The 16479-nt window shown below is 31.8% G+C and overlaps 1 protein-coding gene across 1 annotated transcript; it reads right to left on the minus strand.

Moving 5' to 3' along the window:
- Positions 1-11153: 11153 nt before the first annotated feature.
- On the minus strand, positions 11154-12083 carry LOC132713329 (uncharacterized). Its single transcript, XM_060695878.1, has one exon. The coding sequence runs from the start codon at positions 12061-12063 to the stop codon at positions 11311-11313; it is 753 nt and encodes a 250-aa protein (XP_060551861.1). The 5' UTR covers positions 12064-12083; the 3' UTR covers positions 11154-11310.
- Between the last annotated feature and the right edge of the window lie 4396 nt (positions 12084-16479).

Here is a 16479-nt window from a genome sequence, read left to right on the forward strand (position 1 = left end):
GTCACACATACTTTCATGAAAAACAATACATTCGAAAACAAATGGTTCAAATAAATAAACATAATAACAGTACTTAATATTTTTATGCATTATTTATATAAATATTGTTTACATCAGTACAGTTTCTTCTTTATGTAGTATTTATGTAAATAATTTCATTTTTGAAGTAAAAAATGTGGCCAAGAAAAATAAAGGTAAATATTACCGTAATATTGGTATTGGTAGTTTTCACTCCGGATCATAGTAGTAAGCCAATTTACCAGAGCACAGATCAGCCACCACTTTGTTCCAGGGCAGGCTGTCAAGCAGCTTAACAGTACTAGTTGCCTTCACTTTCGTCAGGAATAATTTTATGATTAATCACAACGAACAAGACCTGCATCGTCCGATTCACTGTTCAAACTCTACCTACTGAGCTAATCGGTCGGCGCTTTATCAGAAAGTAATATATTTAAATAGCCAAGTATTTCTATCAGAAAAAAACAGCGTATTATATGCAGGCTAATTACATACACATGTATAATGGAGGTAATTACTAAATTCATTATTATTCAAGCAAAAGAACAAAAGGGACATGACAAAATTTATATGTTTAATCTTTGATAACTGGCGTATTCTTTAACAAGAATTTTATCTTCAAATGTTCAATTTGTTCTGGTGTTGCATATATGTATAAAAAAATCACGGAAAAAGTTGTGACCTATCAAAGTCACCGGAGAGTTTCAATCCGAGAGACATAATTCATTTGAATCGATTCTATCACTTTCAGGCCATTCTATGCCGTTTGTTGATGTATTTAAAACATATATTGATAAAATGATTGTTGTTCAATAATAAAAGTTTATTTTCTACTCGTGTTATTGAAAATCGTTTTCTAGAAGCCTATTCTGCAACCGTTTAAGCTTCCCTTCATTGATTGATACAAAGTCGCAAATTTGTTCTTTTATCATAATTGTATCAAACTGATCACAGACCACATATACCACGAACATTTGTTGTCAATAGCGTGGAACTAGTAATCTATGATTGCTGGCCACATGGGTTCGAACCCGGTCAAGGGCAAGCCGTTGTTTCCTTCAGCAGGAAACTTTACATGCATTGCTTAGTACTGGTTTGGTCCCAGGAACGGATTCGAGGATGTTTCAAAGTGCTTATAGCTTCCAAACAATCAAACTAAAATAAATTCGTATAAACTAAATGATGATAGAAATATCTTGAGAATTGTAGTTATATACACAGTTTTTTACGTTTAACAATGATACTGTACCTCTCTAAAGAAAGATTAAACGATTCTCTAAAGAAAGATTAAACGATATCAGTCTGAACATAGTTCTTTATTGCCATATAAAATATGCCGCGCTATAGCTCCAAATGTTGTATTTAATTGCTTAATGATATTTTTATCAACGGGAGTCGTATGCCTCCTGCTGTTAAAATGAATTCCCAGTAGTTCTGACCAATTGTACGGTATATTAAAGTATACTTTTTCAGCATGAAGTGCCCATGGTCTAGATAATGTCTCATATTCTATGTGAATCAAATTGGAATAATTGTTTGACAGTTCATTTGGATATTTCATAGCATTATACATGTATGAACCATTCCTATAATGGTATCTATATCCGTCCAACCATTTTTGGAGGAAGGAAGAATTCTTCTCCGCCATTATGAAAGATGAACCAATAGTATTAAGCCGCAGTCGAGACATTGTGCATGAATATTTTCGAAGAAAATCTATTTCCTTGACTAGAACCATATCCATGTCAAAATATATACCGCCATACTTTAACAAAGCTTCTATTCTTAAAAGATCACTAAAGTGGTTGACATGACATGGTTTCTTCCCAAAAATAACGTCTATTTCAACTGATCGTTTTACGTGAATAATTTTTGGGTAGATATATAAAATAAACATCCAATATGAACCACGTGGTAAATTGTCTCCGTGGACTAATATAACACACGGCTTTACAAAACGTAAAACACTTATAAAACTTAGGAAGCCGTAAAAAGTAAACCTTTGAGATAGTCCAAACCAAATATAATGCACAATATTTGGTACTGCCATGTTGTCGTTACAACAATGTTTTATATAATAGTCAATACACTTACTTCCATGTTGAACTGTCTGTATTTTGTTCCCATATTTTAACTTAGTTGTCTTGCATTGTATATGTATAAAACTCTTTCGATAAGTGATATTATCTATATCAAGTTTCTGACATTTTACTATTTTATCATAGTTCCAAGTGTTCCAGTCAGTTGACATTGTAGGCAGATTATGTGAAAATTGCCAGGAATTTGCAATTTCACAAACTTTTAATTTTGATTCCATCAACATATTCTCTGGTCCTGTAACCACACTAAATTGACCATTGCTTATTGAGAAGAAATGATGATTATCAATTTTCGAAACGCTTAAGTCTCCTGAAACAAGATAAAGAATTCGTGCTAATTAATGCAAGTCACTGTCGGGTATGATCTTATTAAATAATTCATTAACTTTCACCATAATGATTATTATTTTTATCCATTTAATTTGCCGACTTGTGACTGAAGTGTTGCTTTCAAGGATTGAGACATCAGAATTGCAGCCAGCGTTTATCCCTACTTGATTGTACCCCGCGTGATTGTACCCTACGTGATTGTAGGTGGCAATTATATGGATTCGGATTACTGAAGTCAGTGCATCTCTTAGCTCCAGTAGGTGGAATGGTTTTGACCCCTGGTGTTGTTTTTTTTAATTTGTAACACCCGAGCTTAGCCAAAATTATCTTTCCTGTGTCCGCGCAATTTGACCTAAGTTGTGTTGGTACGCCGTTAAACCAGACCAAACAAAAAAAAACATTTAACTTGTGAACTTATAAATCGCGATAATGAAACTTCTAACTGATCCTTGAAAATGACTAATTTAAGAATAAGTATTGTGTATCATTGGAGGTATATGAATATTATTACGAATTATGTTTTTACTTAATTAAGTTTATTTAGTGTATAAATTAAAATAAGGCATTGAACGTTGTTTACCAAAAATGCAACTTACCTTCTTGAAATTCTTTTCTATATAGCATCCCCGAGAGTTCGAGATAAATTTGAGCACACACCAACACTGTTACAGTCAATACCAAGCATCGCAATGAAAACATTTGTGAAAGATGTCTCATGATTCCAAAGACACGTGATGACAAAAGAAGAGCAGATACGCACAACGATAGACCTTCTGACAGATTAAAAAAAACAAGAGGCATCAAATATTGGAACAACAAATCCAGCAAACCTTTATAAAAAAACACAATCAATTATTATCACAAAGTTCTCATTACCGGAAAGAAAGACAATACAAAACGTTCTGCTGCTTGATAAAAAGAAGTTTTTAGAAAAAATATATTAAATTCATATTGTCAGCGCATCGGGAGGTTTAATAACCATGGTAACGTGTGATACACGCAGTTTTTGCGACACATGTAAAGTTACATATGTTTTAAAGACACGTGTGAAAAAAGCGCCAAACAAAGTTACGGCCATGTTCGTTGTGCAGATGACTTTCTGCAAATAAATGACGTTATTAAAACTTTGCAATTTAAAACGTTATAACATTCTTAGTGCGTATTTCCAGCGTTTCATTTTGTTAATGCCGTAGTCGTCAGACCGGCGGGACATCCATGAAAATATTTATTTCTGCCATGATGTCATTCAGTAAAAATGATAATAGTAAAATAATCGTGTATAGTGCAATCCCGAAACGCATGAATTTGTAATAAAGCAGGAATTGTGCAATAGTAATAAATTGAAAGAAACGAATACTCGTAAGCACATACGCCTGTTTGGACATTATATTTTAACCAGCAAAGCAAACATTTTCAGCAAAGTGTTTACTTTTTATATTGTTTCGTGAGATTGAACCTGGCAACCGTATTGAAGGCGACTTCTGTTTTTCGTCGTTATGGAATAAAATTTAATTTTCATTTTAAGTATACCGATACATTTTGGTTCAAACACTTTTTATGAAGTAGCAAGTCACGGAACCTGCGTTAAGTCGTAAAAATTGGCTAAATACCATGTTGTGTGGTAACTATATGGTAAGTTTGCATCAGCGGTATTCTGACGGTCAGGACAGTATAGAAGAGAACGTAAACGTAGTGGAGGCACGACAATAGTGACGTCAATTAGTAATGCGCTGATCCCGTGTTCACTTAAAGGAAAAAAATATATGAATCAGGATCAAATGATTCTGATTTTTTAATGCTTTATGAGACTTAAATTGATCGTATTAGGCTAAAAGTAAATGGTACATAAACATGCTGATTTCCACAAAAAAACAACCCAATTTTGTGATAAAAATGAAGAATTACAATACAATGTAAAATGCCCAAGTCGTGCTAAGCAATAACATTTTTTTCCTAGAAATTCATAAACATGCTATTTCAAGTCCACTATTATATAGTAAATATCAAACTAGGATATACAGTGAAGAATTGCAAATTTTTGTTTGTTTGTTTTTTTATCCGGATTTTGATCCTCTGATACTTAAATCATAGTGAACACGGGGCCTGTACAGACGACCATGGCCAAGCGATATGACATGTGTTAACTGTATAATGGTAGAACAGAATATAACATAGATTCAAAAATGTATTACCTTTTAACAATATCAATTTCTATATCAAATGATAACAGAAAAAACGGTGATATTCCTTATAATATTACACATCTATTTGTATGTCTAATCGTTCTGTTAAAAGAATCAAACTGATAGACCATAACAGCTGTCATAGTAATATAAAAATTGGATTAACATTAATGCTTTATGCTAATTTTAATTCCTTTAATGTCACTGAGGATATCTATTAATAATGAATTACAGACATAAAAACATCATTAATGGAATTAGTATAATTGTAGGTTTAAAATAATGTTTGTACCAGCATGTATTGGGGAAACAATAATAAGAAACACAGCAGTGATAAGGTCAACTTATATGCCGTAGTTTAGTATTTTATCATTCTTGATTAGGTATTATCCCGGGACCAAATGTGTTTCCTTTAAGGTTGAAACATCAGAATTGCAGTCACCGTTTATCCCTGCGTGATCGTAAGAAGTGACTGAATGGGTTCGAATCACTTGAGTTTTAACTTCAGCAGATAAAGTGGTTTATAACCTCTTGTGCAGCTTTTAAGTTGTAACACCCGAGGTTAGCCAAAATCATCCTTCCGGCTTCTGCGCCAGATGACCTAAACAGCGCTAGTGCGCCGTAAAACCGAAAATATAATAACTTCAGATTTAAATCAATAGACGTTTTTAAAATTGTGTTTAAGTAGTATTATTTAACAGATGTTTTCATATCCCTAAAAATATTATTGTTATCAATGTACATGTATATCTCTGTTCTCTTTATAAAAATACACATTTATAATTAGATTTCGATATATTTTTTATAACCCCACCACAAAATGTGTGTGGGGGGGGGGGGGCTATAATGGATTCGCTTTGTCGCGTCCGTTGGTCAGTCTGTCAATCTTGGCTCAAATGTTCACCTCAACAAGGGGATGTGCAGAACCCATGTCACCCTTTTGTCAGCTTAATGTCAAGGTCACACTTGAAGGTCAATAATTGAATTAGAAAATATTTTTAAATTTTAACATGTATTTGAATATTTCTGAAACTAGAAAAGGTATTTGCTTGAAACTTGAAATATATATATATATAGTGTCACAATTAAGATACGCTGGTCAAGTTTCATAACTCTGTATTGCACTTTAACAAAGTTATGCCCCTTTTTAAGTCTTTAAATTTACATACAATCAAATATAAGACAATATGTCGTCTCTGCTCTATAAATCCTATGCTAATGGAAGAATTTTCTTCAAACTTTACTCAAATGTTCATCTTAACAAGGTTATGTGCAAAATCTATGTTACTTTTGTGCCGACTGAAGGTCAAGGTCACACTTGAAGGTCAAAAATTGACTTAGAAAATGTTCTTAAATTTTAACATGTACTTGAATATTTCTGAAACTAGCACAGGTATTTGCTTGAAACTTAAAAGATATATGAGAAGTCAAAAATAAGATATGCAGGTCAAGTTTCATAACTCTGTAATGCATTTTGACAAAGTTATGCCCCTTTTAAAGTCTGTAAATTTACATTCTATCAATACTAAACAAAATGTCGTGTCTACTCTATAAATTCTATGCTAATGGAAGGATTTTTTTTCAAATTTTACTCAAATGTTTACCCCAACTGGGCAATGTGCAGAACTCATCTTACCCTTGTGCCGGCCTAAGGTCAAGGCCACACTTGAAGGTCCAAAATTGACTTTGAAAATGTTTAGTACATTGGGAAAATGAAAGGTTATTTGTAACTGTTTCGAACATGATTTAACAATATATATTTATACTGTTACCAGTACAATTAGTCTTTTTTTACCAGAGATATGAGGTATGATATGTTTTTATCTGATGATCATTTTTAGTATCTTAGTCTAATATAATGTAAATTGAAATAAATATGGATTGTAAACTATGGGGTATCACTGATACACCTTAACCATCATATGGTGTGAAAAATAGAACATACGGTTTTATTGTTTTATATTGAAAACAGTGTAAAGTGTAAGACAACACGCTTTGAATATGCAAAAATGTATGGTATATTAGGGACATTTTATATGCATTTAGAAAAATTGAATAATGAAAGTTTGGTATAGAAAACTTGAATATAACTGTAATACATATATAGAAATAACAGTATTAAAAGTAGGAAATATGTTTTATTAAACAAAAATAGTGATGCTTGAAATTTGTTGAATGAATTTTGTATTTCGTATTCATAGACTAATCAATTCTTACAAATAATCAGCTTAATAAATTGATAACATGTATAAAAGGAACTATATTTACAAAATTTAATACAAAATAAGATTAGAAATTCACATAATTATATTTTTAAAGAATGAAAATGTTTCTGAAACATATTTGGTCTATGGAAATAATTTAAATAATATCGTACTACTTTTTGTCAATTTAGGTAATCTGCTTATAAATTATTGAGGAATATTGATATACATGAAAAAACCCTATGTGACTTTTAATTAAACAGTTGTTTATTATGCAAGATTTCACAAGCCAGTAAACATTAAATGTCAAAAACAAGCAGAAACAAAACCCATCGTCTAACACATTAATTTTGTTTAACAGTTGACCTATATTTCTTTTTCATTTCATTTCTTTTAATCATTGAAATAGAACCGTCTATTAGTGTGAAATCAATCATTCTGTAAATAATAATCTGTGTTTAAAATATATTTTCTTTGAATGAACTTTATTAACTTTGTCAAAATAAAAAAAAGATCTTATTTTCATAAACCTAATCATGCTGTGTACATAGTGTTTTTTAATTGTCAACTTTTTATTGTAAACATTCTATCTTTGTGTTGTAATTTTCATTTATATATTTGGATGGATTTGTTAATAAAAATATATAATCTGAAGTTGTCTCATTTCTTCCTAAAAGATGCAAGCCAGGTTAAAATCTTTGTTAAAAGATAAGAACTAATATTCTACGAGCTCTAGTAATATGGGACATTAAAATTTACATTAGTGTACATATTTTTTTATCAATAACTTATATTTTTGCAAAAAGGAAGTGAGTCGAGAAGCCATGTCATCAATCAATATATTTGCAGCCAGTACTGATATTAATTTAATACATTCATGAAGGGTCACAAGCCAGCTGCTACGGAGACTCAATTTCAAATCTTGATTGCAGTTCGAAAAAAGTTATGTTCGTTTTGCATATACCCGTAGTCCCCGTGTTGTCTGGTCGTCCTTCAACAATTTTGTGTCTGTTCTACATCTTTTTAACTTCTCATAGGATTTTCGTATTACCTAACTCAAATGTTATCCTATCGAAACGATGGTAAAGACCGGGGTTTCGTGTAGCAAACTGCAAGAGCAAGTGTGCAGAATCAAAGATAAATGTAAGGAATTTTTAGAAGCTTTCTACATTATTAAATATTATTTAAGGCGGGCACCTGAGTAGAACCACCGACGTTCCGTAAGCTAGCTGGATAGCTTCCTCACATGAAAGTCCCTTAATACAGAGGTGAGGGACAAGTGGTTTGAAGTCAACAACCTTAATAAATCCAGCATGTACGTTCCTACAAAATCGAACTTAAATTAATTCTGTATAAACTGACAATTTCGTCTGCTTACAAATGTCGGAACTTAAACACTCAAAACAAATTAGCTTAAAAGCAGTTAATCATGTTCCTACAATTGAGAATGAATAACTTGTTGGTTCGAACATTAAATGATTTCGCTGACACATTCTTCATATATGATCGAAAACGTTAATGTCAAGTTTATTTGAAATATGTGGTTGCAATTTTATTGAACCTAAACATTTAGATAATTATAGAGCTCTCCATTGCTTAACACGAACAACATGAAAATGTAATCTCAATTGAACAAAATGTGATTGTTTGAGGATCTTACCGCACACGGACTCATCCCAGCTAGGTCGATCCTATTTTATAAAAATGCGTTTGAATGGATTACTGATACATCAATACAAACTATATTGAACAACTTCACAGTGAAACTTATAAAAATTCCAATGAAGAGATTTTTTCCAATGTGGAATGTCACATTTTTTTGCTTATAAATAATTGATAAATTCAGCCAACGTTAGGCTTGTTTGTGGCAAAACAAATTAAATTGGTTAATAACAAAATTACAATCGTAATTAAATAGATCAAACTTACTTCAATTCTTTCAATTCACCGATCACCAAACATCGTCTGTTTAATTTTTGGTTCAATTCATAAAAGTCTGATAATTACATATCCTTCGCATGCAATTTTTGCTCTTACAGACACTAGGACATATTTAAGTATCATAAAAAAAACAACTGTAATGAATTGTGTGTATTGTGTATAATCAGCCAAAAAAGATAAATAAATAACCTATAACATTCTTTTGAAAAGGCTTAAAATTTAAAATTCAAAGTATAGCCGATTTAGTCATTAAAATTCATCCATCGCGTCAATATAATATTTTATAAAAGGCGGATAATCTGGCAATTCGGATATCTTGAATAGATTACTCCTTTCGTTTTCACGGACATAGACTATTTGTTTAACTGTTTCGTGTAACTTTTTCATCAAGAATGTTTGTTTTATCCGCTAGAGAGCATTCGTGACTTTTGTTTCAAGTAAATAATATCCTCGCCATAATCATTTAACATTTATTTTTGAATTCGTATTTAAAGGAACTCCACTCGAAGTCCAAAAGCCAAAACAACATAAAATTTGAATTTCTTTTATAGATGAACTGGGGCACTTAAAGCAAAAAGATATACAAAACTAAATAGATAAATATACTATGAAATAGATCGGTAATCGTATTGTTTGCTATTCTTAGCCCGATTTAAGTGAAAAGCATTGCAACGCTTCAATTTTGGGACATTTTTTCACAATTACAATAATTTATAAGGTAAAACGGAGTGAGCGAATAACCTGAATATTAATCACAATTTACTTGTCTTAATTGAATGTTCTATCATCACTTCAGTTGATGCTCTAAATTTTAATGTTCACCATAATTATGTTTAAATTGTGAATTCTGCTTAAGTCGGTAATTGAGAGCGTGGTCGGTAGCTTGCATTGATCATTTCCCTCCACCGTGAACATGCTCGATAAAACCGAGTCTTATGCCATTAAGTCGTTCTTTAGGGATTACGTATTTGTTTCCTCTACTGTATATACTCGTTTATCGTACAATGATGTTAACTGTTGTACTTTTCCCTCGATTTTCGTTGCCAATACAGAAGTATGCATTTCTGAACTCAATTTAGTACATGTACTAATAGGATACACGGGCTGTAGAAAAAATAACAAGAGTTTACCTGTGATATAAAAATGCTATAGCAAAGAAGTAACCGTGCCGCTGCGAAACCAAAAATAGGATGTTGCCATAAGATTTACATATACGTATATACATGTATATTGAAAAGAATTGTGTTTCACCAGAGACATGAAGCTTGAAAGTCGCCATATGACCTTTACTGTCTTGGTGCGGCATCAAGTTGACTGATGATGACAATAAATGTTACATTTTTGTCTTGAAAAATAAAATATGTATCCGCCCCATTCAGGCCTTGACAAGTTAAAAGGTAATCGACTTAAATCATTTTCAAACGAACTAACTTAATGCAGAACAAATAATAGACAGAAATGAAAACAGATCCACGATAATAGAAAAATCAAGTATTGAGTCACACATACTTTCATGAAAAACAATACATTAGAAAACAAATGGTTCAAATAAATAAACCTTATAACAGTGCTTAATATTTTTATGCATTATTTATATAAATATTTTTACATCAGTACAGTTTCTTCTTTATGTAGTATTTATGTATGTATAAATTTCATTTTTGAAGTAAAAAATGTGGCCAAGAAAAATAAAGGTAAATATTACCGTAATATTGGTATTGGTAGTTTTCACTCCGGATCATAGTAGTAAGCCAATTTACCAGAGCACAGATCAGCCACCACTTTGTTCCAGGGCAGGCTGTCAAAGGGACATGACAAAGTTTATATGTTCAATCTTTGATAACTGGCGTATTCTTTAACAAGAATTTATCTTCAAATGTTTATTTTGTTCTGGTGTTGCATATATGTATACAAAAATCACGGACAAAGTTGTGACCTATCAAAGTCACCGGAGAGCTTCAATCCGAGAGACATAATTCATTTAGTGCCGATTCTATCACTTTCAGACCAACCATTCTATGTCATTTGTTGATGTATTTAAAACATATCTTGATAAAATGATTGTTGTTCAATAATAAAAGTTTATTTTCTACTCCTGTTATTGAAAATCGTTTTTCTAGAAGCCCATTCTGCAGCCGTTTAAGCTTCCCTTCATTGATTGATACAAAGTTGCAAATTTGTTCTTTATCATAATTGTATCAAAATGATCACAGACTACATATATCACGAACCTTTGTTGTCAATAGCGTCGGACTAGTTATCTATGATGGCTGGCCACATGGGTTCAAACCCGGTCAAGGTCAAGCCGTTGTTTCCTTGAGCAAGAAACTTTACATGTATTTCATAGTACTGGTTTGAACCCAGGAACGGATTCGAGAGTGTTTCAATGTGCTTATAGTTTCCAAACAATCAAACTAAAATAAATTCGTATAAACTAAATGATGATAGAAATATCTTGAGAATTGTAGTTATATACCCAGTTTGTTTTACGTTTAACATTGATACTGTACCTCTCTAAAGAAAGATTAAACGATATCAGTCTGAACATAGTTCTTTATTGCCATATAAAATATGCCGCGCTATAGCTCCAAACGTTGTATTTAATTGCTTAATGATATTTTTATCTACGGGCGCCGTATGCCTCCTGCTGTAAAAATGAATTCCCAATAGTTCTGACCAATTGTACGGTATATTTAAGTAAACTTTTTCAGCATGAAGTGCCCATGGCCTAGACAATGTCTCATATTCTATGTGAATCAAATTGGAATAATTGTTCGACAGTAAATTTGGATATTTCATAGCATTATACATGTATGAACTATTCCTATAATGGTATTTATATCCGTCCAACCATTTTTGGAGGAATGAAGAATTCTTCTCCGCCATTATGAAAGATGAACCAATAGTATTAAGCCGTAGTCGAGACATTGTGCATGGATATTTTCGTAGAAAATCTATTTCCTTCACAAGAACCATATCCATGTCAAAATATATACCGCCATACTTTAACAAAGCTTCTATTCTAAATAGATCACTAAAGTGGTTTACATGACATGGTTTCTTCCCAAAAATAACGTCTATTTCAACTGATCGTTTTACATGAATAATTTTTGGGTAGATATATAAAATAAACTTCCAATATGAACCACGTGGTAAATTGTCTCCGTGGACTAATATTATACACGGCTTTACAAAACGTAAAACACTTATAAAACTTAGGAAGCCATAAAAATCGAACCTTTGAGATAGTCCAAACCAAATATAATGCACAATATTTGGTACTGCCATGTTGTCCGCACAACAATGTTTTATATAATAGTCAATACACTTACTTCCATCATGTCCATGTTGAACTGTCTGTATTTTGTTCCCATATTTTAACTTAGTTGTCTTGCATTGTATATGTATAAAACTCTTTCGATAAGTGATATTATGTATATCAAGTTTCTGACATTTTACTATTCTATCATAGTTCCAAGTGTTCCAGTCAGTTGACATTGTAGGCAGATTATATGAAAAATGCCAGGAATTTGCAATTTCACAAACTTTTAATTTTGATTCCATTAACATATTCTCTGGTCCTGTAACCACACTAAATTGACCATTGCTTATTGAGAAGAAATGATGATTATCAATTTTCGTAACGCTTAAGTCTCCTGAAACAAGATAAAGAATTCGTGCTTATTAATGCAAGTCACTGTCGGGTATGATCTTATTAAATAGTTCATTAACTTTCACCATAATGATTATTATTTTTATCCATTTAATTTGTCGACTTGTGACTGAAGTGTTCTCTTCAAGGATTGAGACATCAGAATTGCAGCCACCGTTATATCCCTACGTGATTGTACCCCCACGTAATTGTACCCTACGTGATTTTAAGTGGCAATTATATGGATTCGGATTACTGAAGTCAGTGCATCTCTTAGCTCCAGTAGGTGGAATGGTTTTGACCCCTGATGTTTTTTTTTATTTGTAACACCCGAACTTAGCCAAAATTATCTTTCCTGTGTCCGCGCAATTTGACCTAAGTTGTGTTGGTACGCCGTAAAACCGGACCAAACCAAAAAAAACATTTAACTTGTGAAATTATAAATCGCGATAATGAAACTTCTAACTGGTCCTTGAAAATGACTAATTTATGATTTAAGTGTATCATTGGAGGTATATGAATATTATTACGAATTATGTTTTTACTAAATTAAGTTTATTTAGTGTATAAATTAAAATAAGGCATTGCACGTTGCTTACCAAAAATGCAACTTACCTTCTTGAAATTCTTTTCTATATAGCATCCCCGAGAGTTCGAGATAAATTTGAGCACACACCAACACTGTTACAGTCAATACCAAGCATCGCAATGAAAACATTTGTGAAAGATGTCTCATGATTCCAAAGACACGTGATGACAAAAGAAGAGCAAATCCGCACGACGATAGACTTCTGACAGATTATAAAAACACAAGAGGCATCAACTGTTGGAACAACAAATCCAGCAAAACCTTAAGTTTATAAAAAAACACAATCAATTATTATCACAAAGTTTTCATTACCGAAAAGAAAAACTAGACTATCTGCTTCTTGATTAAGAAAAGAATATATTAAGTACATATTGCCAGCACATCGGGAGGTTTTATAACCATGGTAACGTGTGATACATGCAGTTTTTGCGACACATGTTAAGTTACATATGTTTTAAAGACACGTGTGAAAAAAGCGCTAAACAAAGTTACGGCCACGTTCGTTGTGCAGATAACTTTCTGCAAATACGCGTAAATGACGTTATTAAAACTGTTATAACATTAATAGTGCGTATTTCCAGCGGCGTTTCAATTTTGTAAATGCCGTAGTCGTCAGACCGGCGGGACATCCATTAAAATATTTATTTCTGCAATGATGTCATTCAGTAAAAATGATAATAGTAAAATAATCGTGTATAGTGCAATCCCGTAACACGTGAATTTGAAATAACGTAGGAATTGTGCAATAGTAACAAATTAAAAGAAATGAATAAGCACATACGGCTGCTAAGACATTATATTTTAACCAGCATTGCAAACATTTTCAGCAAAGTTTTACTTTTAATGATGTTTTGTGAGAATGAAAACTGGGTACTGTATTGTAGGCGACTTTTTTTTTCGTCGTTATTAAATAAAACTTAATTTTCATTTTTAGTATACCGATAAAATTTGGTTCAGACACTTTTTATGAAGTAGCAAGTGCTGCCTCAGTGCACCAATCACGAAAATGCCCAAGTCATGTTAAGTAATAACATTTTTTTCCTAAAATTTCATAAACATGCTATTTCAAGTCTACTTTTATATAGTAAATATTAAAAGACGATAAACAGTGAAAAATTTCGACTTTTTGTTTGTTTGTTTTTTATCCTGATTTTGATCCTGATACTGAAATCCTAGTGAACACGGGGCCTGGACAGACGACCATGGCCAAGCGATTTTACATGTGTTAACTGTATAATGGTAGAACAGAACGTTTACATAGGTTCAAAAAATTATTACCTTTTAACAATATCAATTTCTATATTAATTGATAACCGAAAAAGCCTGATCATATTCCTTATAATTACACGTACATCTATTTGTATGTCTAATAGTTCTGTACAAAGAATCAAACTGTTAGACCATAACAGCTGTCATAGTAATATCAAAAGTGGATTAACATTAATGCTTTATGCTAATTTTAATTCCTTTAATGTCACTGAGGATATCTATTAATAATGAATTACAGACATAAAAACATCATTAATGGTAGTAGTAATTGTAGGCTTAAAATAATGTTTGTACCAGTATGTATTGGGGAAACAATGATAAAAAATACAGCAGTGATAAGGTCAACTTATATGCCGAAGTTTAGTATTTTATCATTCTTGATGAGGTTTTACCTCCGGGACCAAATGAATAAAAAAACAAGAAGTTTTTTTTCTGAAAGACGTAATGGAACTATTATCTTGCCCACCTCCCCACCCCAATTTTAAAAGTAGTATTAAATCACCAATGCTAAAAGTATTTAAATTTAAACAAGTATGAACGGGTATCCCAGCTGTAATGTACAAATCACTTTAATAAAGCCAAAAGTCCATATATAATTACATATTTGTAACATGATTGCTACAAATTGATATAATCACAAAATATTGAAAATTTCCCAATTCAGATGAAGATTACTAAATGGGATTTTTAAGGGTTGGTATTCAACGAGAAACTCCTTTTTTAATCAAACCCTTTAATATGTTTGTTACGAGAGGGAAACTTTAGACTTTCTTTTGGCTACACATGTCTCCAGATTAATAAAAACTAATTTTTCAAAATATTTAACTTTGCTTTATTTATATATTTCGAATGAAATCTAAGAAATGTGAAGATATGCCCGATTAATGAAATGCTGACCAGGTGTATGCCTACTATGAATAAAATGACTACTTATATTTCCATATCATTATTATTCCTAATCTACGGCTTTGTCTTACAACTTCTTAAGTTATTTTAAAGATGAAATAAGAAGTAAAACTAATTCTTCTCAAACTGGTGAAAACAATAGGTTGTTTTGTTTTGTTTGTTTTTTTAACTGATGCACAATTTTAATTCAGATCTTCAATAAATTACATTTATATCGAGACGGAAAATTTTTACTCAGTTTTGTATATGTATAAACTTTAAGTTAAATAGTGTAAAAGTTGGATGACTTGAGATATGAAATATGGTCAATTATATCTGATTACGTGAAACATTTTTATGTTAACAACATTTAAGCCATTTTATCAATGTTTGCCAGGCGACGCTAAATTCACAAGCGTATTTACGTAAAGTACCTGAGTTATTGAATAAAACCCAATTATTTTTGTTTATTAATTATGGTGTTATGGGAAATTTATCCTGTCCTTCTAAATTAAGACTTCGTGAATTTAAGGAAAGTCTGACATTTGCAAAATAATTGATACCTTTGTTTCTTCGATACGTATTGGTGTCGAATAAATCATATATACCTTGTATATAATTTATATAGTAAACGGATGATGGATAGTAATTTTGTTTTTGATGATTAAGGAGTGATTATTTTATGATTATTTGACCATTATTGGCATGGCAAATGTGCCGAACACCTGTGGATTAAACATGTATTCTGAGATGATTAACATAATATATTCCGATTATCACTTTTATAGTTTATGCTTATAAGTGCGAGGTTTATTGTACGATATTACATTAATAAATAATCATTTTTTATGTTGATGTCTTTGCCGAATATGAATTCCCCTCTTATTTAAGCGACTACTTTGAAGTTCATCGAAGGCATTGTGTCAATTCGGTAATATGCATGCAATAAAAATACATATATATCAAAATTATGGTTGGTTCGTAAAAGAATCATGTATAGTAAAGAGATGCCAACTAGTTGTTTTGTGAAAAAAAAATAATCCGGTTTTAACTAGAAATAAACTAAAGCCGTGTTCCACAGAAATATTGACATAAACGGCAAAGAATTGCACTCTGTATGAAGCTGAAGGAGTACATATGTGGGCTCCAGTCTCACTAGGTGTTTCAAGTAAAACGTTAATATATAAAGTAAAACACGGTATTTAGCTTACCGATGACATCGTAATGTGAACTGGAAGCCACATATATCCATTTCCACCGCTTCTGTGACAAATGCTCCACCACCACCATCGAAGTGTTGAAGACTATG

This window comes from Ruditapes philippinarum, unplaced genomic scaffold (assembly GCF_026571515.1).
Source record: "Ruditapes philippinarum isolate M1 unplaced genomic scaffold, ASM2657151v2 ctg17925_1_1_1_1, whole genome shotgun sequence".
NCBI classification, from domain to species: Eukaryota; Metazoa; Mollusca; class Bivalvia; order Venerida; family Veneridae; genus Ruditapes; species Ruditapes philippinarum.

Bases quoted from the DNA above. Each gene is read 5' to 3' on its own strand.
- LOC132713329 (XM_060695878.1), bottom strand. From the start codon at position 12,063: ATGGCAGTACCAAATATTGTGCATTATATTTGGTTTGGACTATCTCAA.